This window comes from Myotis daubentonii, chromosome 19 (assembly GCF_963259705.1).
Source record: "Myotis daubentonii chromosome 19, mMyoDau2.1, whole genome shotgun sequence".
Classification (NCBI taxonomy): Eukaryota; Metazoa; Chordata; class Mammalia; order Chiroptera; family Vespertilionidae; genus Myotis; species Myotis daubentonii.
Window position 1 is genome coordinate 22625049 of NC_081858.1, and position 24633 is coordinate 22649681.

A 24633-nucleotide genomic window follows, 5' to 3' on the forward strand; every position below is an offset into this window, starting at 1 on the left:
AGGAGCTTGGTAATGACAGTAATGCAATGCTTGTTGATGGGAAGCAGCTCGGCCAGCGTGGCCGCGCCACCCACAGGACTCTGCAGGATTCCCACTCAGTCGGAAGGATGGAAGGATGTGTCCTGTGCAGGTGGCCGTGGGCAGGGTGGTTGGGGTGCCCCCCCGCCCCAGCCTTCCGCCTGTCCCCAGGCTGGTGGAGGAACTCTGATGCCGAGGCTTCTCTTCCATGTGCTGGGAACCAGCACTGGAGCCGAGTCCGGGTTCCGACTTCTCGGTGACGTGTGCTGTAGCGGAACCAGCCGCGTTGCAGTTAGCCGTCTGGATGGGCAGGGACGACGGGCAGTCCAGGGGTTGAGAAGGTGGACGTGGGGCAAACATACTTTGCTAATCCCATCTAGTCAGGTTGCCTGCTCCTGGGCAAGCTGTATCCTCAGCTGCCAAATAAGAATCGTTGTGTTGCCGTAACTGGTTTGGCTCAGTGGATAGAGCGTCGGCCTGCAGACTGAAGGGTCCCAGGTTCGATTCCGGTCAAGGGCATGTACCGTGGTTGTGGGCACATCTCCAGTGGGAGGTGTGCAGGAGGCAGCTGATCGATGTTTCTAGCTCTCTATCTCTCTCCCTTCCTCTCTGTAAAAAATCAATAAAATATATATTTAAAAAAAAAAAAAAGAATCGTTGTGTCTGTGTTTCACTTAATCCTTTTGTGAGCATTTGGGAGCTGGGGGAGCTTCCAGATAAGACCTCCCCGAGCTCCTCTCTTAGGGTGGGATCCCATCCTGCCTGCACTATGGTTATTCGTACCCTTACTTCCCCGGCTGAAAGGAGCGTTAAAAGCAGACAGCTCCCGGCTGGCCCCTGTGGGTGGGGTCTTGGGCCAGGCCCTCCGGGACTTGGACCTGCTTTACCTGCGCAGCCTGTCCTGTCCTGAGCACCTTGCGTGCGTTTCTCACATGTGCATCCGGGAGGGTCCCTCTACCTGGAACGCCCCCTCCCCAGACTTGCCTCCTCAGGGAGCTGTTAGCATGACTGCAGAATTTCCAGAACGTAAACGTGCTTTTGCAAGTGCCCGGTAACTGTGGCAGCTGCCCACGGTCACGGCTGGGTGAGTGGATGGTGTTCTGAAAGAAACAGAAATCCCTCAGTGTGACGATGGCGGCCAGCACGGGTCCGGGCGGACGGACGTGTGCCTGGGCGGCCAGCTGTTTTCCCTCCCAGTTGCCGATGCGCACCCTCTGGCCTGCTGCTGAGGCCACCCCACGGCGTGGGAGGAAAGTGATGAGAGGAACTTCAGCTGCCTGGCTCCCTCTGAATGGCCCTTTCATCAGGATGTGCAGGGACAAGGGCCTTTTTCAACCCAAACATCAGGGGGAGACGAGCGTGCCACCAGAGCCATTTGCTCTCTGTGAGGGAGCATCGTCCGAGGCCGAGGACTCCTCGCCGAAGGACGCCAGCCTCTTCCTCACCTGCCTGCCTTCTCCTGGGGCGTGGGAGGCAGGGGCTCGGGGTCGCCAACCATGTGATCACCGCCGTCATGAAGCTTTTTTGTGTTACCGATTTCTGCGTCTCCCTTCAGCCACCTCCTTACTTCTGCTCCTCAGAGGTTTCCAGCCCAAATTAGTACGTATCCCCTGCTGGTCTCTGTTCTCCTGCCCCGGCTGGGTGACGGGATGAGTGGCTGCTGATGCTCTGAGGGCTGGGGTTTTCTTGAGGAGCAACGATTGAGTTTTTCTCTCCATCTTCAGTGCCTTGTAGAGACTTTAATCTCGCGACGGTGGCCGAAGCGGCAGGAGCCAGTGTCCCGTGGAGATAACAGCGTTGGGGGTGGGGGTCGGGAGGGCAGGGGCTGGCTTTGTTGTTACTTCAAGATTTTCTTTACAGCGACGGAGGGAAACAGTTCAGTTTTGTTCGTCTGGGTCTGACCTTCTGGAACTTGAGTCGCTCTTTTTAGGACGCCAGCATCTTTGAGGAGATGCAGGTTTTCTGTAGCCGGGATGGGTGGTTGGTGGGTTTGAGCTTCCTGCCCCAAGTACCCAGGAAAGAGTGTGCCATGGCCAAAGTGGGTTTGTTACAGGGCCTCCTTCCCCAGAGGGGCGCCTGGAGACCCATGAATCGGGGTACACTGCCTCTGGGTCTTAGAGGCCTGGCAGAGACCCCCCACGGCGCCCTGGCGGTGGGAAACTGTTCGCAGCAGCCACGCAGAGGGCACCTAGGCTCTGAGCCTGCAGTGAGCTCGGCACAGAAGCCAGGAAACAGTGGGAGAAATATCTGTGTCTTGTTTTCCTGATCCTGTGACTGCCTGGCTGTGCGGCCTCTTGGCCCCGAGAGTCATCTTGTGCGGCCATCCTCGTGCTGTGTCCTCTCCGTCTCCCAGGCGCGGGCGAGGGCGCAGGACTGCCCGAAGCTTCCAGTCTCCTCTCCAGCACACGCCTGCGACGAATGGCGGGAGGAGGACAGGGCCCATACACGCAGCTACCCCTACACGTCCCCCCCCCCCCCCCACCTCCAGCCTCATGTGTGGATGGGAGGCCCTGGTTCTTTATCGGTCTCAGGGACCCCGAGGAACAACAGGCCTAGTCAGCGATCACAGGATAAAGCCAGCCTATTCTTTTGCATTGTTCCCCTTTTTTTCCAAAGGAAGCGTGAGGGAAACCAAGGGGAATTTTTGCCCGTGATTTCCAAGGCAAAGGTCACGGTTCATGGCTGGCTGTTTCCAGAGCGCTTGGCGTTTGGGTCAGTGCGGATTTTTGTTTTTCTGGGGTTGCTTTTGTGTTGTTGATTTTAACCCATGAACAAAAGAGGCTGATGTTGCCTTGAAAAAAATTTTCCCCAGCTGCTTCAATGAACTGGTGGCTGCGTTTCTTTCGTGGGTTTTGGGGTCCCTCGGGCAGCTCTTCCAGATTTCACCGAGAATCAGTAGTGAGTGATCTGTGTCTGAAACAGCAGTTCTGAAAACAGAGTTGCTTGTGAAATGTTAAGGAAGGAGAAGGTGACAAACGAGAAGGGTGATGGAAGGGTGCTGGGTGACTCTGCTGCCTGCTAAAATACGACAGCCTGGATTTCAGGTGGGCCACATGGGTGCTCGAGAGCCTCTTGCCTCCCATGGGTGAGCGCGAGACAGCAAAGGGAAGGGTGCCTCTCATTTCCTCCATCATTTAGAATCCTGGGCTCCTCAGCACTTTCCCTTGCAGCACACGTATATGACAAATAGGTGGGAAGGAAGGCTTGGCAGTACATTCGCTGCCATAAATAAAGAAGTCGTACAGGTGTACAGTATTGGTGTTACAAAATCTGTAAAGCCAGTTATCAGCAATTCAGAGGCCCAAGTAAGAGGCAGACGGAGCCTTCCTATTTGATATTTGAGCAGCCCCTATTTTTAGCATGGGAATTCAACCAGGAGAGCCAGCAGATACGATTGTGGGCTTGCGTTCTAGGAGATAACCGTGTCTGATTCCAGGATCTGCTGGCTGACTTGCTCGTTTGTGTGGTGAGTTTTCTTAGCACCTAGAGTTACTTGTTAGACGTAGCTGACTTTCTTATTCCAGGATTAGAAGGTTTACTCACAGTGGATGTCTGGGGCAGAGGGGATCTCGCTTTCTTATGTTACTGAAGACATTGTTGTGTTTCTATCAGAAACTGATTTGCTCTCTGTTCAAACAAAAAAAGTGCCGCATTTTCTTAAGAGATTTTCCTTTCACATCATTTATATATTAATTGGTTGCTCAAGAGAGAATTGATCATTTTTACAGTTTCCTAAAATTTAAACTAAAATTTGTGATCTTTCGTAAAAAAAAATTTTTTCATGATAACATGTTGTACATGTTTTGTATCACTACACTTGATCTTAGCCAAAAGGCCGAGAAGCGATGTGTTTTGTATTACTTATGAAAGTCAAACAAAAATAATCATTTAAAAGAGTTAATATTTGCTCAATGTAGAAGATTTGGAAGATACTAAGAGGTAGAAAGAAGGTAATCATAAGTAGTCCAACCCCTCAAAAAACAGTTAATAATTTTGGAGTATTTTTTGGGTAGTTTTCAGAGTTGACTATTTTTGAATAATTGGAAGTAATTAACAGATAATGCAGTCTACTACTTGATGCAGTTTTAATTTCTGCATAAGCTAAAGATTTTTTTAGAGCATTTGGAAACCTTGAAAACGTTTTAATTGCAAATTATTAAGTTATAGGTTGAATGTGAATGTTTTTGGTAGTTAAAATAACAGAAGACCAAAGATTCATTCTGCTGAGAAATTCATTGGGTCGACAGGAGGTTTTCTGCAGCAACAGTGGGCACAGCACCCTGGACTGAGTTAAACCCAGGTCACAGCCTCTCAGCTTCTCTTCAGATGCAAACACAGTGACAGTGCCCCTTCCTCGCCCTTGGCTTCCATCAGGGGAAAGCCGCCAGGAGCAGTGAAGCCGTTAGGAGACACGGAGTCAGAAACAGGTCAGCAGCAAGACCACGAAAGATGCACCGCCTGCCCCCAGCAGAGGGCCGGTCCCTGTTTCTAGAGGCTGGTGTATCACCGTGAGATCCTCGCAGTGTCCTGCAGGAGGGGGCTCTCGGGCCCGGCAGAGCCCACGTGGAACCGGAGAACCTGGGTGTTTGAGCGGAAGCGTCGTTTCCGCACGCGCACTCTCCACGGCAAGCTTGTAGCACGGAGCCGGGAAGGCAGCTCTGTGAAATCTTCCAGAAGCTCTGTTATCCCACTTGAGTGCTACGTGCTCTTGGTCCGCACCCCAGCTCTTCAACTCTGTAGCACGGTGGTTCTCAACCTTCCTAATGCCGCGACCCTTTAATGCGGTTCCTCATGTTGTGGTGACCCCCAATTTCATTGTTACAAATTGAACATAATTAAAGCATAGTGATTCATCACAAAAACAATATGTAATTACATATGTGTTTTCCGATGGTCTTAGGCGACCCCTGTGAAAGGGTTGTTCGACCCCCAAAGGGGTCGTGACCCACAGGTTGAGAACCGCTGCTTTAGCACGTCTTTGCCCGTTTTCCTCTCTGAGGCCCAGCCTAACCTCCGGTTCCATCCTTCCCAGCTTAAGTGAGAGCTTTTTCATGGTGAAAGGAGCAGCCCTCTTCTTGCAACAGGGAAGCAGCCCTCAAGGCCAGCGAAGCCTGCAGCATCCCCACAAGCACGCGGGTGAGTCGATGCTCTTCCATGGGAACGCGTTTTCTCTGCCGCGGGGGACCACCCCCGTTCCTGGTGGTGAGCCACGCGTCGGTTTTCAAGGCCAGAGAAGTAGCGGGACCAGGGCTGTGACGACGGGTACAGGGAGAAGCCCTTCTGCGCAGGCCGGCCAGGCGTGGCTTCCAGGCGACGCCGGGAGCAAGCAGCCCTTCTGAGCCTGGCGTCTACCTGACGAGTGAGGGGTCGGCAGCACTGGGTTTGGGTGTAAGGATGCCCTACTTACAGTTTACCAGGTAGCTGCATATTTTCAGTTGAAGTAGGGCTTTCTAAACAAACGCACCAGAATACGCTATTGTCAGGGGTTGTGCCCTTGAAACAGCCACCTTGGGGTGCTCTATACGTAGTCTGGGGATGCTGTCACTTCTCCGAGCATTTGGAAAACTCATTTGGAGATTTTCTTTCTCTCCACGCCCCCCCCCCCATATTCTCTATAATACCAAAAGAAAAAAAAATCTGTTTTTATAAGACAGTGGAATGAAAAAATAGTAATTATTAAACTTTGCCAAGACCAAGTTCAGTGACACATCTGGCATGAGCACCTGACAGCCTGCCTCGCCTTATTAAGCAACATGTATCCAGACTGTGTATCCTTCCCCCCTTTCTTGCACCCCATAGTTGGGAAAAGAGGATACCCAGGGGTAGAACGAGTGAGATCTTCATCTATTTAGCCAGGGGCCAAGGGAACCCCAGCCCAACAGAGAGAGGGATTCGTAACTGGTCTTCAAGTAGAACGAAGCCACGACGCCGGTTGTCTCTAGGTGTTGATAAAGTTTTTTTAATTCTAGTTTCTGAACTTTCTGTAACAGGATGTATTACTTTCACACGACAAAGAGAGCTCCAGCCAGCCTCGTTAGGGGAATGTCTTTACGAGCCCTTGGCACGCACTGAGATGGAAAGTCTTTATCTTTTAATGGTCGATTTGGTTGGAGGAAATAGGGAAGTGGTAAAGTAGGGATCAAACCGAGTATTAATTTAGGTTCAAACACAACCCAATAAGGAATGCCTATAAAGTAAATACACTGGTATTCTTTGGTGACTGACTCTGAAACCAAAGGCAGTTTGAAAAGAAGACTCGAGAAAACTTACTTGTGGGTAGTGCTCCCGGGACTTCAGGGACGGGCAGCACACGTTGAATGTCAGCTGGAAAGTCCTCTGACCCTGACCAGCAGGTGAAAGCAACTAGCCATTGGGACCAGTGTTCTCGTCACTGTGATCATTTTGTTTGTCAAGTCATCCAGCTTCGTTTTGGATCTGAGTGCTGGGGTTAGAATTTTGTATCTTACAATTGATAGCAAACACCAAGGCTCAATCAATATTTTCACATAATGATATTTGTCATCAAGATTTAAGTCTATCTTAAGACAGGACAACAGTTGTTCTACACAAGGAGGCAGTATGGTGTGGGGAAAGGACCTGGCTTCTGATCCTAGTTCTGGAACTGACTGTGTTGTCGTGGTCAACCTCTGAGCCTCAGTTTCCTGATCTTTAAAATGGGCATCACATACCAGTACCTTGGAGGTTATGGAATTTAAAATTTATGCAGATAACATATTTACCTCCTCGTAGGGGCTCCGTGTATGGTCGCTATAATGATTACTTACGGTGACTTCTGGTACAATAAAGCTATAAACAGAACCTTTATTTTTGAATTTGCTATCCGTTTTGCTCTGATAGGAATTGAACCATTGTTTATATCTTAACAATAATACGTATAGCAAAGCAAATGCGCAAGCTTTACTGACTCTGTATAAAATGTGTCCTTCCTCTAAATCAAACGGTATTTTCCTACTGTGTGAACTTGATTTGTTGGTCCGATAGGTGACTTGCCCCAACATCTGCAAGTGATGATCAACCTTCTGCGTTGTGAAGATAGAATCAAGCTGGTAAGAAGAGACGAGAGTGGCAAGTTTTAATTTTTAATTGTGAAATTTGGTAGGGAATTACTGATGAGCAGTGGGTGGGGTGGTGGGGGGAGGGGGAGTCTGTGAGTTCTTATATTTTAGCAAATTCTCCTAAATTGTTCACAAAAGCCAACGTGGAGTTTGCTCCTCGGTGCCCAGAGGGTCCGGCGAAAGGATGTATGGGGTCTCTGTCAGTCTATCAGTCTGTGCTGAGTTGGCATCTTCAGTGTCTGGATTTTATTATTCACCCACTTTATTATTAACACACTTGGGGAGCCCCCCCAGCCCCCCCCCCACATCAGTCACTGTCCCTCGTGTTGGGGTATAAATGAGATGTGGCTCCTGTGCCTGAGAATCTCACCTTAAAGCTGAACTCACGGGGGAAAGGTAGGCAGCAGATGTCCTTGACCTTGGTTGGGCGGAGGAAGGGGGCACGACCCGGAAGGGCGGGCCGTGAAAGCCTCTCTGCCCTGCAGGCCGTGCGCCTGGAGAGCGCCTGGGCGGAGCGGGTCCGGTACATGGTGGTGGTGGACAGCAGCGGGCGCCAGGACACAGAGGAGAGCATCTTGCTGGGCGTAGACTTTTCCAGCAAGGAGAGGTGAGTCTGATGGGACAAGAGTTGCTGCTGGAAAAAGATTTCTGTGACCCGGTATCCTTGGGGGTTGACGGTGGGATGGGCGATGGTGGGTGGCGGGGTGACCAGGAACAGCAGGGCACAGCATTTCCACTCTTGTGTGCGGCACTGTGCCAGCTCCAGTCTCTGCTCTGAGCTCAGGGTCTCCTGAGAGAAAAGAAAGCAACACTGTGCTTGGAGGTCTGACACTGGGTGCCATCAGGGTGCTGGAGATGAGGGCACTTAGCCAGGAGGGCTTCCTGAAGGAGGTGACGGTGGTGGTGAACACCCAGTCAGTGCAGGAGCCAGCCCAGTGAAGAGGGAGGACGCCTTCCAGGCAGCCGGACCTGCATGAGAATTCTGCATGTGCTCTATAGGCAGCGTGTCCCACCGATTCCCAAACTGGGAGATGGTCCTGGGTCAGAGGCTCAGAGAGGTTTGGAATTTCCCAATAACTAGAGGCCAAGTTCGTTGTATCATAGGCCCTATTATTTGTGTGAAATGAAGGCGAATGGCTCTTCTTACATCCAGGATAAGTTAATACAGGTGAGATCATTGCAAAGCCTGGATTTGTTAAAACTAGATGAAATGGGCTCCCCTTAGTCATCATTCATTAATCTACTCATTCATTAAGCAAACAATTTGCATTCTCCTGTGTATGAGGCAACAGGCAAGGCCCAGGTAAACAAAGCAGCAGCAGTACACACAGCTCTTGACCTCAGAGAGCCTGTGAGCTCAGTGAAGAAGAGCCGTCATCCGATGCTGGGGTGGTGGCTCAGGGATGCAGAGACGTGCGGGGGGTCGTGGAGCACAGGAGAGGGTGGGTGTAGAGGGGCCATGCCAAAGGCCTCTGGAACACACAGTCGCTAAGCCAGGTCTCAAAGGACGAGCGGGCATTTGGGCAAGTCCAGGGGAAGGGACGTGTCAGTCTGGGGCTCTGAGGGGTCCCCTCCTTGCCTCGCCCCAGCACTGTCACAGCCAAGAAGTTCCGGGAGCTGTGAGTCTCAGCACAAGTTTTACTTCGCCCCTCTGCAAAGGAAGTGTAATTAGCCCATCGAGGAAGGGGAGGACTGCAGGGTGGGACGAGAACTGGCCTAACACGAAAGGCTGGAAGCGTCCGGCAGGGGCAGGCTCGCAGATGCTCAGGGGGAGAGCTGCCCTGTGAGCCCGGGGCTCCCTGTCTGCCGTCGCGCGCTCGTCACATTACTCCCTGGGCGGGCTGCTAAGTGGCAGCAGAGATGTAAGCTGGAGATCCCTGGAGGTGGCGGAGCTGGTCTTGGCACAGTCACAGCGGCTCCTCACAGCCGACTCCTTCAGATTCCTGAGGAATGTTCATGAGAATCCGAGGAGCCCCCGTGATAAGCCCTTTCGTTCCCTCGGCGCGCTCCGGCGGCGCCAGTCTCTCAAGTATCATTTCACCGTGAGGATGGGCAAAACAAGCAGACTAAGCTGGTTCTGGAACAGCAGCTGCACAAAAGGTAGAGAAACAGAGGCCTGGCACTGAACTCCGGTAATGGTGTTGGCACGCTGCCCTCCCCCCTCACCCCAGGACGGGAGCCTGGGTTGGCTGCCTCCACTCGTCTGTGTCCCCCAGAGCGCGCATGGCTTCGCGCCAGGAGTGCGCTAGCCTTCGGCGGCTTCACCCCTGCTGCAGTGAGGTCGTGTGGCCAGCTGGTCCCTCCTTTCCCCCTGAGAGCTGCAGCTGAGACCTGGTGCTTGTGAAGCTGCAACCACATCAAACCGTGGGGTCAGAGTACCCTGCGACTGTCTCCAAGCTGGGGTCACTGGCAACTCCCTCTGGTGGGGCCATCGCAGCCCCGTGTCTTCTAGAAGCAGCGGTGAGCAGTCCCTACACACGGCCTACGAGCAGCTCCCAGGCCCACACCGGGAGCTGGACCCAGCCAGGTCAGGGGCTGGGCGAAGACACAGGGAAGTAGCGTGTAAGCAGGTCACAGGTAAATGTGACTCTAACCCCGGACGTCTTCCTTTCCTCCCGCGTAGCAAAAGCTGCACCATTGGGATGGTTCTCCGGCTGTGGAGCGACACGAAAATCCACCTCGATGGTGACGGGTAAGCCGTTCTCCTGAAAAGACTCTTTTAATCCCTGTAAACTCTGAAACGCGAGCTGGTGTGGACGTCGTTGGGTAATCATTAGCAAAAGAACCATGTGTATGACGTGTCTGTTGCATCAAGAGAAGTACTGTTGCCCCCCAGTGAGCCACACGAGGAAAGGGACAGACATCCTGGTCATTGTGTGGGGAGTTTGGGTCATGAAGGAGCCACAGAAGCACGTTACAGGAGATCGCTGTGTGACGGTCAAGAGCAGCAGTAAGCGGACAGTCATTCATTCATTCATTCATTTACCTGTCTTTGGTCCATGAATACCCACACTGTGCCCTCCATTTGGGGCTGGTCCCTGAAAGCTCACAGAGGAATGTGACACAGCAGGAGCTCACCGTTTTGGGGGTGCAGGGACAACCGACAGGGGGGCTGCAGAGGAGGAATCGTTTAGTTCATTCTGGGCAGGAAGATGAGAGAAAGGGCCATTGGGCTCTTCATACCTGTGCCCCCAGGAGAACACATGGGCTCTGCGAGGGGCGGAAGGAGCAGGATGGGACCTTGTCCCTGCTGGGATCCCCGCCGTAAAGGTTATGCCGCCTCAGATGGAACGGGGAGAAACAAACATGTGATTTCTTGAAGACACAGGATTATAGTAATGTTTTCCTGTTTTAAATGTTGTCTCCCACTCATATATTTCCCGTGCAATTCCAAAAAATATTGATGGGACATAGCAGGTGGGTTGGGCCATTGCAAAGCACGAGCGAGACGGGGTCGAATGCTATCACGGCCTCGCACCCTGTGCTGGGGTTTCCGTTTTGGTAGACCTCGCGTTGCGGGGTTGAGAACACATTCCGGGATGGAGAGCCCATCTTCGCCCTCGTCTGATGCAGCCGGCCTGTGGTCCCTCATCAGACAGCATGAGGCAGAGTGTCCCCGGGGGGCCGCCCCCCCCCCCCCCCCCCCCCCGCCTCACCGTGATGTGGTCGGAGGGGCTGGTTTCTCACCGCGCTCTCTTTGTTTTTCACTCAGTGGCTTCAGCGTCAGCACAGCAGGAAGGATGCACGTCTTCAAGCCCGTATCTGTCCAGGCCATGTGGTGAGTGTGGTTTTAGGGACTTTCAGCTCCTTAGAAACAGCTTCCCAGCTGACGGCAGGACTAGAAAACCCCCGGCTAGGGGTTTTAGGTACATTTGTTTTGTGTCTGTGATAAGCTTTACATGACAAAACTGACCACTTTAACCATTTTTAAGTGTGTGATTCGGCGGCATTAAGTACGTTCACAGTGTTGTACAGCCATCACCCCCATCCATCTCCAGAACTTCTCCGTCATCCCAAACAGAAACTCTGTACCCATTAGCCACAAACTCCCCGCCCCCCTTCCTCCAGCCCCTGGTCACCTCTGTTCCACTCTGTCTCTGCCTGTTTGGGTCCCCCGTGTAAGTGGAATCCTTGGTCCCTGCCTCTGGCATCTTGCGCTTAGCATCATGCTTTCTGGGTGCATCCATGCTGTAGCATGTGTCGGAATTTCCTTCCTTTTCCTGGCTGAATACTACTCCGTGATGGGGCTATACCGCGTTTTTTTATCCACTCGTCCGTGGATGGACTTTTGAGTTGTTGCCACCTTTTGGCTATTGTGAATAGAGCTGCTGTGAATATTGGTGAGCAAAGCATCAGTTTGTGGTGCCTGCTTTCATTTCTTTTAGGTGTGTACCTAGAAGTGGACTTTCTAGATCACATGATGATTTTATGGTTAATTTTTTGAGGAACCACCAAACTGTTCCACAGCAGCGGCACCATTTGACAATCCCACCAGCAGTGCACACGGATTTCACTTCCTCCACATCCTAGTTAACACTTGTTCTTTTCTGGTGGTTTTTTTTTTTTTTTTTTTTTTTTTATACTAATGGATGTGAAGTGGTTCCTCATTATGGTTTGGTTACATTTCCCTAATTAATTAATGTTGAGCATCATTTGATGTGCTTATTGGCCATTTGTATATCTTCTTTGGAAAAATGTCTAGTTTGTCCTCTGGCGACTTTTTAATTTGGTCGATTTCTGTTGTGGAAGGTGTGTTGTTTTTGCATATGTACGTTCAGTCCCTCCTGACAGGTGTCATTCCATCGTAAGTTCACCTGCTCTTTGTACCTGGCACACAGTAGGCATTCAGGTTGCACCGTGAAGGGAGGGCTCTGCTAGGCACTGAGCATCCTGGGAGGCGTGAAGTGGACACCATTCCTCTCCGCGTGGAGTTTAAAGTCGGTGGAGGGAGGTGGCTGTAAACACAAAACAAAGCCATGTGTTACACCGAGGGGAGCTGGGAGGGCGTCCTCACGGAGTGCTGGGCTGGGGAGGTGCCTTCTACAGCGAGCAGGGGCCTGGGGAGGGGCAGGGCCTCCCAAACATTCTGCTTTAAGGGTGAGGTCCCCGTGGGTCAGGGCTGCGTTGGGCAAAATGACTCATGTCCAGAGCTTCCCCGAACCCGGGACACACATCCTAGAGGGTTGCACCGCTCACGCATGCAGCAAACTTTGAGGCCAGCCTTGAATAATCTGGAAAAGGCGCAGGAGAAAGCTGGTGGCGCCTGCGAGAAGACGGCTGCCCAGTCTTCCGTCCAGGATGGCGAGAGCTTTGCAGGAGTCTGCCACGGGCTTCGCTGCTGTCTCTCCCGCTGCTCACCCTGCAGGCTGTTCAGGATCCTTTGGGGGGAAGTCGTGAGGCCATAATTCCCTAGGTGCCCCAGATGGTCTCTGTCCCTGGGTGATTTCTTTTATCCCTTTTTCTACAGGCGAGTAAAAAATAGGCCCACGTGCTTTTCGAAAACTTCAGAACCAGAGCTAGATTTCGTAAATACCCAGCCCAAGTTTGTTCCCTCAACCAGCCTGCAGCCGTGTGCCGCTGGGAAAGGCACGCGGCCGCCATGGCTTTTACCCCATGTTGAGCGTTCTCTGCTGGCTCTCCCTCCACTCAGGGCTGCGCTCTTCCACCCTCCCCCACACCTAGCGCACCCCATTCGCTGAGAAAGGTTCCACTATCCTTTTGTTAAAAGAAGTAATACAAGAATGACTAAATGGACCATTATAACATACATTTTTAATATTGTTCCTCCTGTCCCAGCGCCTTCCCAAACCTCTTCTTCAGTTGGATTCTGCATTAAAATGACTTTCTAGAACTCCTTTCCTTAGGAGATCTAAGCTGTTAAAACATTGATGGGAGGGGTTAGAGGCTATTAGAAAGCAGTAAAATGTCTCTGCTGCATAGTAATGAGTTCCCTTCCAACAGCGAGGCTAATTGTCGCTCCTGAGCTTAAGATGCCCACAGCCTCGGAAGTCGCCTCAGTCCTTGGGAGTTCATCAGTGGACTGTAAAGTGGTCTGTGAACCAGCGGGTGGGGAGAGTCAGGACATGTTTGTTTCCTTGCTGGGAAAGGTGAAGGATGTTCGATCTGCTCTCGGGTCAGTGCGTGTGTCACGGAGACCAGCCATGCTGCCTGGGAGGCCGGGAGCCCCAGGAGCCAGTCCTGTATGGCCTGCCCTTCCCCGCCCCGTTTAAAACCCTTTGCTGAGGGCAACCCCCAGCTCGCCTGTGCCTCCCAGGCCTCACCCTCTGCCCTCCTCACCCCAGGTCCGCCCTGCAGGTCCTTCACAAGGCCTGCGAAGTGGCACGAAGGCACAACTACTTCCCCGGGGGCGTGGCTCTCCTCTGGGCCACCTACTACGAGAGCTGCATCGGCTCCGAGCAGAGCTGCATCAACGAGTGGAACGCCATGCAGGACCTGGAGTCCACGCGGCCCGACTCCCCGGCCCTGTTTGTCGACAAGTGAGTGCGCTGCCTCCTCACCCTGCCCACCCCGCCCTGTGCCTGACTGTGTCCCCACGATGTCACGCCTGCTGTGGTTGCACCTCCTCTCCCAGAGTCAGCCTCTCATGCAGCGGTCCCTGACGGGTGGCTGTGGGTGGCCTACGGAAGGTCTGCGACCACACCTCACTTTCGAAATTATAGACAGACGTGGATGTGACTGCATCTCTTTGCATCCCAGCCCCATGTGCCCCGTTGCTCTGTGGCACTGCAGGCTCCTGTGGGAGGGAGCTCTGGACACGGCGCAGGACTCTGTCCCTCTCTCCCACCTGCTGAGGACACACACACCAAGACGTTACCTCTGTGGTCCCAAGCCACGTTCTGGTTAGCCCAGGAGCGCCAGGGTCTCTGTGAACTCCGACCTCAGGCTTCCTGTATAAAGCTCTGCACTTTCCTACTTTCCCTCCAGGCCAACGGAAGGGGCGAGGACCGAGCGCCTCATCAAAGCCAAGCTCCGCAGCATCATGATGAGCCAGGACCTAGAGAACGTGACCTCCAAAGAGGTAAGAGAGCTCTTCCCTTCTGAGCGGGCCCGAGGGCACGGGCCTCCTTGGTCCTGCTGCCCAGACCCGGCCTTCTTTTCTGAGCGGCGCACCGGCTCCCGGAGGCTTTTTCCTGCAGGGCTCGGCGAAAAGAGCGCAGCCTCAGAGTCAGACTCTCGTTCGAACCGAGCCCTGCCACGGGCCCGCTGTGAGGCTTGGGCAAGTTTCCTGGGCTCCCTGACTCTGTAAGGCTTTTAGTGAGACTCCCACGAGACCCGGAGATTGCAGCAGGAAGCAGGTCCTGTGCGCGCCCTCTCTGCCCCACATCGCCTCCCCAGCGAGTCCCTAACCCTGGACTGCTTTCCTTCTGCCTTTGCGGCGTCTCTGGGTCACTTTTCCCCCAGTCGCTTTTGGTTCAAGGAATGCCACGCATGGTAATAACAGCTTAACCAAGGTAGATCTAAGAGGTTGAAACGGCTATTTTGAAAAGTTAGATGCAATCTTTTTATTAATAATATACAACATCATATTGTGATACCTTCCAAAGCAAGATGAAACTGATTTGGGGTTTGCACTGTGAAGTGTTTGATATTTAATTGTAAAGATACAAGTGCTTTCAACTCAGAAACGATCCCCTGGGAGTCAGATTCCCTGTGTGAAATAATGAACTACCCCCTGTGTCAGGTTTACTTTGAGGCAGAGCAGCCTGCATTCCCACCACTCACACCCGTGCGCCGCTCGGCACAAAAAATGCAAAAAAAACACCTTTTTGGCAAACAGCCTCAGCTTGCATTGTGACTACTTCTCTGGAGGGTGACAACTGTTTTCTTTAACAAATCGCTTTTCCTAATGTTTCCCACTCCACAGATCCGGAATGAATTGGAGAAACAGATGAACTGTAACTTGAAAGAATTCAAGGAATTCATAGACAACGAGATGCTCCTTATCCTGGGACAGATGGACAAGCCCTCCCTCATCTTCGATCACCTTTATCTCGTAAGAGGCTCAGCCCATGTAGGGGTCTGGCTTGGGGAACATAAGTCGGACCTTGGTTGTTTAGAGCAGGTCAGAGAGGGGGAAACTCGAGTTACTGGAGCTTCGATCCTGACTTTGATGGGAACACCCCCTCCTCTGGCTGCAGCCTCGTGGTTTGCGCTCCAACCCGATGCTTGCGATGTTGCCACAGCTGGGCTGGGGGGGGGGGGGGGGCGGGGGCTGGTTTGATAGTTAACTGGCAACCGTTTTCAGACTCTTGCCATCCCTTCTTCAGGGGCTAGCACAGGCCCCATCCAGATACCTCCGAATGGGCTGCAGGCTAAAACCCCGTTACCAAAGGGAGCGTGCTCACCAAACCCCAGAATTATGCCTGGGAATCCCGAGACGTGAGAAACAGCCCGGACGGCAGACCGGACAGACACCTGGAGCGCAGCTTCCCCTCTGCGTGGCCGGGCAGCCGTGGCTGGCCGCAGAGCCCAGTGATGCAGCCTCCATCGCCCGCTCAGATTTTCTTAAAGCTGTAAATCTCCATAGAAGGCAACTGGCAAGTTTTCAAAGTCAGAGACTGTAGGAGAGGGCACGTTACTAAAATTAGAGACGGCACAGCGTAGTAATGAAAGCCCGCCCCTCCGGGCCCAGCTCCCACTCCCCGGCCTGATGGTCGTCCACATGCGTGTGTCGTGAGAGATGGCTACTGGGTTAAATATACATGCTTACTGTACGCAGATGTCTGCACACGGATTTCACGTTAAGATGATTATAAATGTGTGGGTTTGAAGCCCGTATCCAGATGAAAGCTATGCGGCAGCGCTGGCCTCTGGTCTCCTGAGAAGGTGACGGTTCTCCCTCGTGTTGACAGCACGAGGCACCGCCGGCCCGTCTGCCCACTAGGTGGCGATCACGGCAAGAGGACGCTCGCAGCCCTAGCGAAGCTCTAGTTCCTTCTCCGTGTGGTTGGTGCTCTGTCACTTTTTCCATGAGAGATACCAGAGGAATTTCTGTGTTTGAGCCTCACCCTCCAGCACGGAAATCCAACTGGCACCCACACGCAGCCAGTCCCCGCAGGTCCCTGATGCCCCTCCTCTGCGGGGTCTGCCCCTGGGAAGGGCCGTTCATGGGGGGACCACGCAGGGTTGTTGCTCTTTGTGATTCTATGTTGTTTGCATTTCTGAGGAGCAGAGTGGTGGTTTTTTCTTTGTGTTTTTTGCATGCTTAGAAATGGAGGGTTTGTGTTGTTTTTAAATATCGTTTTTTAAGTATTAAATTAAAATGTTACAGGAAGTTGGGAATATAAGTAAGTCTGAAGAAGAAAATTAAAGGCATTCCTAATTTCACAATCTAGAGGTCGTCACAGTTAGCATTTTGGTATATTTATTTTTCCGTCTCCTGGGTTTTCTTCTTGCATGTGTAACTTTTTTAAAAAGGAAAAGGGGAGAAGCGTACTGTTTATGTTTACGTAGATTTGTGTCCTTTAAATTTTTGTTGTCATTATGTGGTGTTTCCCTGTGTTGTGAAATACCCTCCAAAAGTATGAGTTGTCTTCATGGCTCCATCATGTGGATCCACCATCATTTGTTTTACTGATTTCTCCCTGTTGGACCTTGGGGTTGTTTACCCTATTTTGTTATTATAAATAACGTTAAGCATCTTTGTACATAAATCTCTGTGCAAACTCTGGGTATTTCATTGGGGTAAGGTTTTGTAAGTGGAATTTCTGGGTCAGAATATTAATATTACCGAAAGACCTCCCGGAAAAGGTAGGCTGATTTCTGCTGTAATGAGAGGTCTGTGGAAGTGCCCCCTCCTGAGTCAGAGGTCGGAGGTCACTGCCTCCCATGAGAGGACCCTGCTGGCGTCTCAGGAAAGGAAGTGGTGAGAGGGGAACAGGTTTTCCTGCGCTTGCCCTTCCCCTGTTGTGCTGTGGATGCCTCGGGAACCTGCCTTGATACCTCTGTTCTCTGAGGCCAGGGGCCGTGTACTCACCATCACCATGAGGGCTGTAAGCAGTCTGAGGCTGACATGTGACACTCACGGGGGTTTAACCGTGTGCTCTGTCCCCCAGGGCTCTGAATGGAATGCATCCAATCTGGAGGAGCTGCAGGGCTCAGGGTGAGTCTGCTCCCCTTGTCTTCCCCTCTCCCTCTCCCTCTCCCTCTAGGCAGCCTGGGAACCTGGGCTCTGCCCCCGAGGTCAGGGCCAGCCGCGTGCTGCCTGCCTGTGCCTGTAATTGCCTGCACCCCCGCAGCCAGGCTGATCTGCATAGCTACACAGATGGGCTTCAGAATGCCACCTCCTGAATAATTCATGGGTTTAGATTTTCCTGTGGCTTGTGTGATGGTGTGTGTGTGTCCCCCAGAGAATGATCCTAAATCACAGTCCAGTGGCATAGACGGCCTGGATGCTGTGCTGGGAGGTAACGAGCCCCCTCCCACCGGCCCACTGCCCTGCAGAGCTGCCGAGAGTCCCGGTGTGGACATGCCTAGCTGTTGGCCAGTCAGCACCTCTGACCCCTGAACCACCACTGCTGGTTCTATCTGAGCTTCTATCTTTGGGCCTGGAGGGAACCTTGAGCTAAATACTCAGCATTGGGCAGAAACACATGCCTGCCTTGGTCTGGGAAATGCCCAGCAGCAGGAATAAAAAATGTTTAAATCTAGACCTTCAAGAACAGATGTCTGGACATTTAAAAAAAAACACAACACAGCCACAAAATCACCGTCCTGTGGGCCTGACATGATGACATCCTTGAATTACTGCACTTAAAAGTCAAGACTAAACAAATCTTAAAATATATCTTTAGAACTGCCGGTTAAGATGTGTTCTCTCAACAGAAAGTATTCTTAAAATGTAGGGTGATACTGGCTATGCTTTCTGTTTTCCTTGGAAGAAGTAAATTATTTTATAGGTATTTTTTAAAGCATTTGTTAAGTATTCACTTATAAAATCTACTTGAGGTATTTTCAACCTCCTGAAATTGCTTTTGCCTTCCAGGAATATAAGTGTTCAGTTTAGAGACCTACAGAACCTGGTTAGCAGACCCTCTCAGCTATTTATTTATTTATTTATGGCCTGCCTTGTTTTAAAAAGGATGGAAAGTAGTTCCCAAGGACATAAGTAATGGACAAGTGTATTCTGCTTTTTAACTATTTAAAAGTGGAGACTTTGTTTTTTCTTAAAGCCTCTGTATGCTCGTAATAGTTATGAATTTTGAGACTTTGAGTTTACTAGGTGTACCGGTTAATAATGCAGATTTTTTTCAATAGATGGAGTTACACATATGTTGATATATATGCGATTTGATATGTATGCTATTTTGTTGTATTGACAACAAGCTTCAAAACTTCATATGTCAAATTTTCTGAAGGTGTTAACATCATAGATATTTTTACTCTTAAAAATGTCAAATTTCGTGCCAAAAAAAAAAAAGCATTTGTGTGAAGTTTTAATTCATTATTTTGAAGAAGTGCTGCTGAAAGTTATCATATACTTTGGGCAGCTTATGGTGAACATGCTCCATCTCAAGAAACCTGTGAGCGCTGGTTTAAACGCTTTAAAAGTGATGATTTCGATGTGGAAGACAAAGAACGTCCAGGTCAACCGAAAAAGTTTGAAGACCAACAGTTACAAGCATTATTGGATGAAGATGTGTGTCAAACTCAAAAACAACTTGCAGAAAGGTTAAACGTTGCTCATGCCGAACCGGTTTGGCTCAGTGGATGGAGCGTCGGCCTGCAGACTGGGGGGTCCCGGGTTCAATTCCGGTCAGGGGCATGTGCCTTGGTTGTGGGCGCATCCCCAGTGGGGGGTGTGCAGGAGGCAGCTGATTGATGTTTCTCTCTCATCGATGTTTCTAGCTCTCTATCCCTCTCCCTCCCTCTCCGTAAAAAAACAATAAAATATGTTTTTAAAAAAATGTAGCTCAGCAAACAATTTCCAATTGTTTACCAGCAATGGGAAAGATTTTAAAGGGAGGAAAATGGGTGCCACATCAACTGAACGAAAGACAAATGAAAAACCGAAAAGTCATCAGTAAAATGTTGCTTTAACGGCACGAAAGGAAGTCTTTTTTGCATCGAATTGTGACTGGCGATGAAGAGTGGATTTATTTTGAGAATCCCAAAAGGAAGTTTTTTTTGCATCGAATTGTGACTGGCGATGAAGAGTGGATTTATTTTGAGAATCCCAAACGCACAAAATCATGGGTTGGTCCAGGTCAACCATCAACATTGACTGAAAGGCCAAATCACTTTGGAAAGAAGACACTGCTCTGCATTTGGTGGGATCAGGAAGGTGTGGTGTATTAGGTGCCAGGAGCCGGTCCATCCTTGCTGTTTCAAGGGACCTGGCATATATGGCATACTGTTCTTAATATGTTTGCTCACCTTCTTGGTACTATGTGTTTTAACCAAGGTCACCTCTCTGAGGAAGGTTTTTTCCCCAGGTAGGGATTTTCCCCTGAAGTTAGGGAGGGAATAAAACCCCTTAACTAAGTGCCAGGCGGGTAATTAATCACTTTAACTGTGAACAATCATGCTTAAACTACATAATCTTTACTCCCTGGAATGGAGATAAGAAACGCCCTAACCTTTGGAATAGAGATTGATAGGATTGAAATCAACTGGTATAAATACAGATGTAACAAGATAACAGGACACAGAACCTACACGGAACCTAGAGACAGAAGAACTTCGCTGAAGAGAACATGGCAAAAGATCCTGAACAGAAACTGGCCACAGAACCTAGAGACAGAACCTAGTGAGAGAACCTGGCTGAAGAACCTAGAGACAGAACCTGGCTACAGAACCTGGATAGAACATGGCAAGAGAACCTGACTAGAACCTGGTGACTGAACCTGGCTGGAGAACCTGGACACAGAACCTGGCTGGAGATCCTAACCAGAACTTCGCTGGAGATCCTGACCAGAACTTCGCTGGAGATCCTGAACAGAACTTGGCTGGAGATCCTGGCTAGGCTGCTGATCAACTGAACGCTGTCTCCGTGTCATTCCTTCTTTGCCGACTCCGTCCACACCTTTGGGGACCCCTGGACCTGCTGGGGTTGGACCCCAGCAATTAGGGGCTGCTAAAACCAGGTGAAACCGTTAATACTGATCGCTACTGACAACAAATAATCAATTTGAACCATGCTTTGATCGTAAAATGGCCAGAATGGGCCAGAAGACACAGCAAAGTAATTTTGCTTCATGATGCACCATCACACACTTCAAAACCAGTTAAAGACACGTTAAAAGATCTTGCCTGGGAAGTATTAACCCACCCGCTTTATTCACCAGACCGGTTGAAAATGCAGATACCGATTAAAAATGCAGATTTTGTAACCAAAGAGAACAGGATAATTTCAAGGGAAACATCAAAAGTGCTTTATTCACAGTAATGTCCACCGCTAGCTACACATTTCCCCCCATCTTTCGGGTAATTTGTGGAGACCGTCCCAATAGAACTTTTCTTGTTTTGAGGCAGACCATTCAGAGACCCGATTTTCCACTTCTTCCTACGTTCTGAAGTGCTGCTCAGAAAGCACGTGTGCCATCGGTCAGAACAAGTGGTCACCTGGAGGAGCACTACAACAAAATCGCATACATATCAAATCGCATATATATCAACATATGTGTAACTCCATCTTGAAAAAAATCCGCATAATTAACTGGTGCACCTAGTAAAAACGCATTTAAGTAATATATATCTGCCTTCCAGCGTTAACAGTACTTAGCAATGCTTTGAACTGTTTTCTTTTTATAAATTTTTTATAAAGAAGTTTGTCTGTTATTATAAATATAATACATTCTCATCATAGAGAGGGCATTTAGAAAATACAAAAAAAAATTACTATTAAGAAAAAAACAGAAGTCCTACCAAAAAACATATGCCCTTTAATAATACATACTTGATTTTTTTCTCTGTTCAATTTTTGGTTATTTTGTTTTTCGTAGCTCCTCATTCTGGTTCTCCAAATGTGTTTCTTTTTTTTCTTTTTTGTCATTGCAGTGTTGACTACATCTTAAATGTCACTAGAGAAATAGATAATTTCTTCCCTGGCTTATTTGCATATCACAACATCCGCGTCTATGATGAAGAGACAACAGACCTTCTTGCCCACTGGAACGAGGCGTACCACTTTATAAACAAAGCAAAGTAAGTGGGCGGAGCAGCCAAAGAAACCGGTCTGAGGGGGAAACTGGCGGATGCTGGGCGGGCAGAAATTAATGACAGCCCAGGACACGGTCATCTCCTGGCTTTAGGGAGCCTGGGTGTCTGGTGGCTCTCTGACTTCAGACCACAGGACCCCTCAGAGTTGTTGATCTCCAGGTGGGGGCCCGAATGAGCTGGTTCTCCCCCACCTAGCATTGGCTGTGACATTTGGCCCGTTTCATCATCAGCACTGGTTCCAGTTAAGAATCCAGTACCACGTGAACACTCATGGGAGGCTCTGCCCGAGGGAGCCGCTGAGCCAAAGGAGAGAGCAGGGAGGGCCACTTGTATGTGGACTTCGAGCACCTTTGGGACTGCTCCCTCAGAGAAGTCTACTCAGGCGATGCCCTGAGCGAGGGCTGCCTTCCCCCCCTGAGCTAGCGCGATTGTCCCGTCCCGGCAGAATGGGACAGACCGTGAGCCCGTCATGGTTTCACGCAACTCTGGTCCTCACCGTATTCTCCTGCGGAACAGCTCTGCCTTATGCAGTCAGAACAGAGAGGACCCCTTGGGACCCCATCTTCCGCTCCGCACCCCTCCAGGTCAAAGCGACATAACCTGCTCTTCCCCACGTGACTTCATAGTTTGCATTCCTGGGGTAGACAGCAGACCAGCAGTCAAAAAAAAAAAAAAAAGGCACTGAGATTCAGTGATGAATTTCAAGCCTGAGGTAGGAGAAATGAGCCTGCTCGACTGACAGGCTGGCTCCTCCTAACGTAAACAGGCAGGCAGGTGGGCTCACCTCCTGGGCACACAGAGCTGCCAGGTGCTGCCCTCTCCAGCCCGGCGCTCCCTCACGTTCTCCAGCAATGGATACGGAGGAGCGGAGGAGCGCCGTGTCTGGCCTTGTCCTGTCTGTTCAATCAGCCGCGCCGGGCCAGCACTGCCTTCTCACAACCTCAGGCCCCATCCTCCCCTGGCTTTTCTCTGTCTCCGCCAAGTCCATGGTGCTGCTAGCCTCGCCCTGGCTCCTTGACCTCCTGTCTCCAGAGGGCCTTGCGGCTTCCGGTTCTCTGACCCCATTCTTCTGTAGTAACCCTTCCCCGTCTCCATCTGCTCTAGCTGCTGTGTATCTAGAACTCTCTCTCTTGCAGATCTCTCTTTCGCTGCCCACTTGGCTTCCCACAAAAGGGTTTCTGGTCTCCGAGCCTATCCCAGCGATGTGGGAAGATACCCACCTTGTCCCTGAAGTCCGCCCAGATTTTGAGCTCTCCCTGCAAAACTTGCTGGGCAAGGAGAGGTTTATCTTGATTCCCCATTGTGTGCTAATTGATTTCGCAGGGAAGCGATTTCCTTTAGAGGGTGTGTGGACATGTGCTGCGTAAACATCGGGACTGGGAGCATTTGGGCAATGACATAACGTCAGGGTTTAAAACTGTCCGTTGTGAAAAAAACAGAGAGGACGAAGTTAAGCTTCTTTAAAACTCTCTCCCCCGCCAGGAGGAACCACTCCAAATGCCTGGTACATTGCAAAATGGGTGTCAGCCGCTCCGCTTCCACGGTCATCGCGTATGCGATGAAGGAATTCGGCTGGCCCCTGGAGAAAGCCTACAACTACGTGAAGCAGAAGCGCAGCATCACGCGCCCCAACGCCGGCTTCATGAGGCAGCTGTCTGAGTATGAAGGCATCTTGGACGCGAGGTGGGTGACTGTCTGCGAGGATTGGCAGGACTGAGCTCGCGGGCCCCGTCCGCCCGCAGCAGCAGTGGCTTCTGCAGCCAAAACCCTGACGCAGGGGGGCGGGGGGGGGGGGGAGCCGGTTTGAGAAAAACAACTATTGTTTGGCGTTTGATGAGTGGCTTCCAGGAGGGATCTGTTCTGATGTTGTTGGCACGCACGGCTGTTTTGCTGCCGGAGGGAACGGTGCCTGACTCCTGCTCTAAGGCACGGCTTTGTGTGCGGCACGGGCATGTGGGTGCCCCGTTTCCTGAGCATCTGCTTTGGGCCGGCGCTGTGCCAGGCTTCGCCGCCGAGCAGTGCCGAGGACTGCGGGGCAGGCGGGGTTCCCCCACTGATGAACAGGGCAGCTCAGGGCAGGCTTGTCAGTCCCCCCCCCCCCCCCCCAGCTCTTCTCCTTCTGAACAAAGAACCAGCGCCCACCTGGTCTGGTGGTTGTGAGATGCACATGAGTACGGTCACCTGGTGGAGGCTCTGCTAGACCTGGCTGCAGTAGATGGGATGTCGTTTTTCTGCATTTTGTTAACGTAAAAAAAAAACCATTGAAACCTGTAAAGAATTTTTGTGAGTTTATTTGAGCCAAACTGTGGACCTATGCCGGGAAGCAGAACCTCAAAGAATTGAGGTAATGCTCCGGAGAATGGCGGGGTTACATCTGCATTTATACATTTGCAATCAAAGAAGGAACATAGGTGGGTTACTTGAAATTCATTGGTGATAGATTAAGGAGGAGGGATAAGCAAAACAGGGAAACCCCTGGGATTGGATAAAAAGTGAAATGATGGACACATACTTAGGTGGGTGCAGGAACAATTAACATGATGATGAAGGAATCTGTGGTCTCTGTCCTGGGGCCCAGCACATTTGGTTGTGCCCCAGGGGCTCCAGAAAAAGGGAAGTCACCAGTTACCCAGACATCCCAAGGACATGTTATCATAGATGCAAAAAGACAGATAGGCTCGGTTAAGGTAAAGGTTGACCTTGTCAGTGAAGATACCGGCCTAGGACGTAACTGCCCACCATAACTGCTTTTAGTTAAAGTTTAATTCCAGACCATCCTTTGTGGTTACTTTAGGTCTCGAAGTTTGCAAGAATGCCATGCAGGCCTCCCTGAGCTTGTCAGGTCAGCATGTGGCCCCTTTCGTCCACAATTTCTAACCCCACCTGGGAAGGTCTGCAGGGTACAGGTTACCCCCACTTACAGGAGGACGAGGGACTGACGCTGGAGGTTGGCTTGCCCCGCACCTCACAGCCAGGGACAGCAGAAGGGAGCACCTGCCCAGGTGTGTTGGCCTCCAAGGCAGGGAGGCCCCAAGGTTCTCCAGCCACCCCGGGGGATCCCTGCTGTATCCCAGAACTCAGTGTCTCTGTCCCCCTCCTCCCTTTCTGTTCTGTCTGTAGGAGGCCTCCCTGGTTATTTCTGACTGGTGCTGTGAGGGAGCCACAGGCTAAGTCTCGGCCTCTGACCGCTTTGGGGAAGCAGGCTTGGACAGGGTCCAGAGGACAGCTTTGGACATCTCCACTCTCTAGCAGAGGGTGGCTGGACAGATCCCCAGGCAGGGCAGAGGCCGAGGCGGAGAAGTGTGCACCACGTACTCGCATTGCTATATTAGTATAACTATATACCGGTATGTATATA

At 51.0% G+C, this 24633-nt stretch overlaps 1 protein-coding gene, 1 long non-coding RNA gene and 1 pseudogene across 5 annotated transcripts in view; 1 reads left to right on the plus strand and 2 right to left on the minus strand.

Annotated features, from left to right (window-relative positions):
* SSH1 (slingshot protein phosphatase 1) overlaps positions 1-24633 on the plus strand; it is a 51355-nt gene that overhangs the window by 19673 nt on the left and 7049 nt on the right. The window contains exons 3-13 of one of the 3 annotated variants that reach the window (XM_059676676.1): positions 5051-5154; positions 7021-7085; positions 7580-7701; positions 9718-9786; positions 10807-10872; positions 13397-13591; positions 14040-14133; positions 14980-15108; positions 17171-17217; positions 21114-21260; positions 22758-22958. In XM_059676676.1, coding sequence (XP_059532659.1) covers positions 5051-5154; positions 7021-7085; positions 7580-7701; positions 9718-9786; positions 10807-10872; positions 13397-13591; positions 14040-14133; positions 14980-15108; positions 17171-17217; positions 21114-21260; positions 22758-22958 — 1239 coding nt within the window. Of the gene's footprint in view, positions 1-5050; positions 5155-7020; positions 7105-7579; positions 7702-8629; positions 9555-9717; positions 9787-10806; positions 10873-13396; positions 13592-14039; positions 14134-14979; positions 15109-17170; positions 17218-21113; positions 21261-22757; positions 22959-24633 lie in introns of those variants that run through there. The other 2 variants (XM_059676677.1, XM_059676678.1) reach the window with 2 other exon arrangements.
* On the minus strand, positions 3765-3865 carry LOC132222353 (U2 spliceosomal RNA; annotated as a pseudogene).
* Positions 20264-22759, minus strand: LOC132221980 (uncharacterized). Of its 2 annotated transcripts, none has more exons than XR_009450117.1 (3): positions 22496-22759; positions 21772-21910; positions 20264-20678 (listed from the first exon to the last, which is right to left on the minus strand). It is a non-coding gene; the product is annotated as an uncharacterized LOC132221980 (long non-coding RNA). The 2 variants fall into 2 exon arrangements; XR_009450118.1 differs by having other exon boundaries at positions 21013-21910.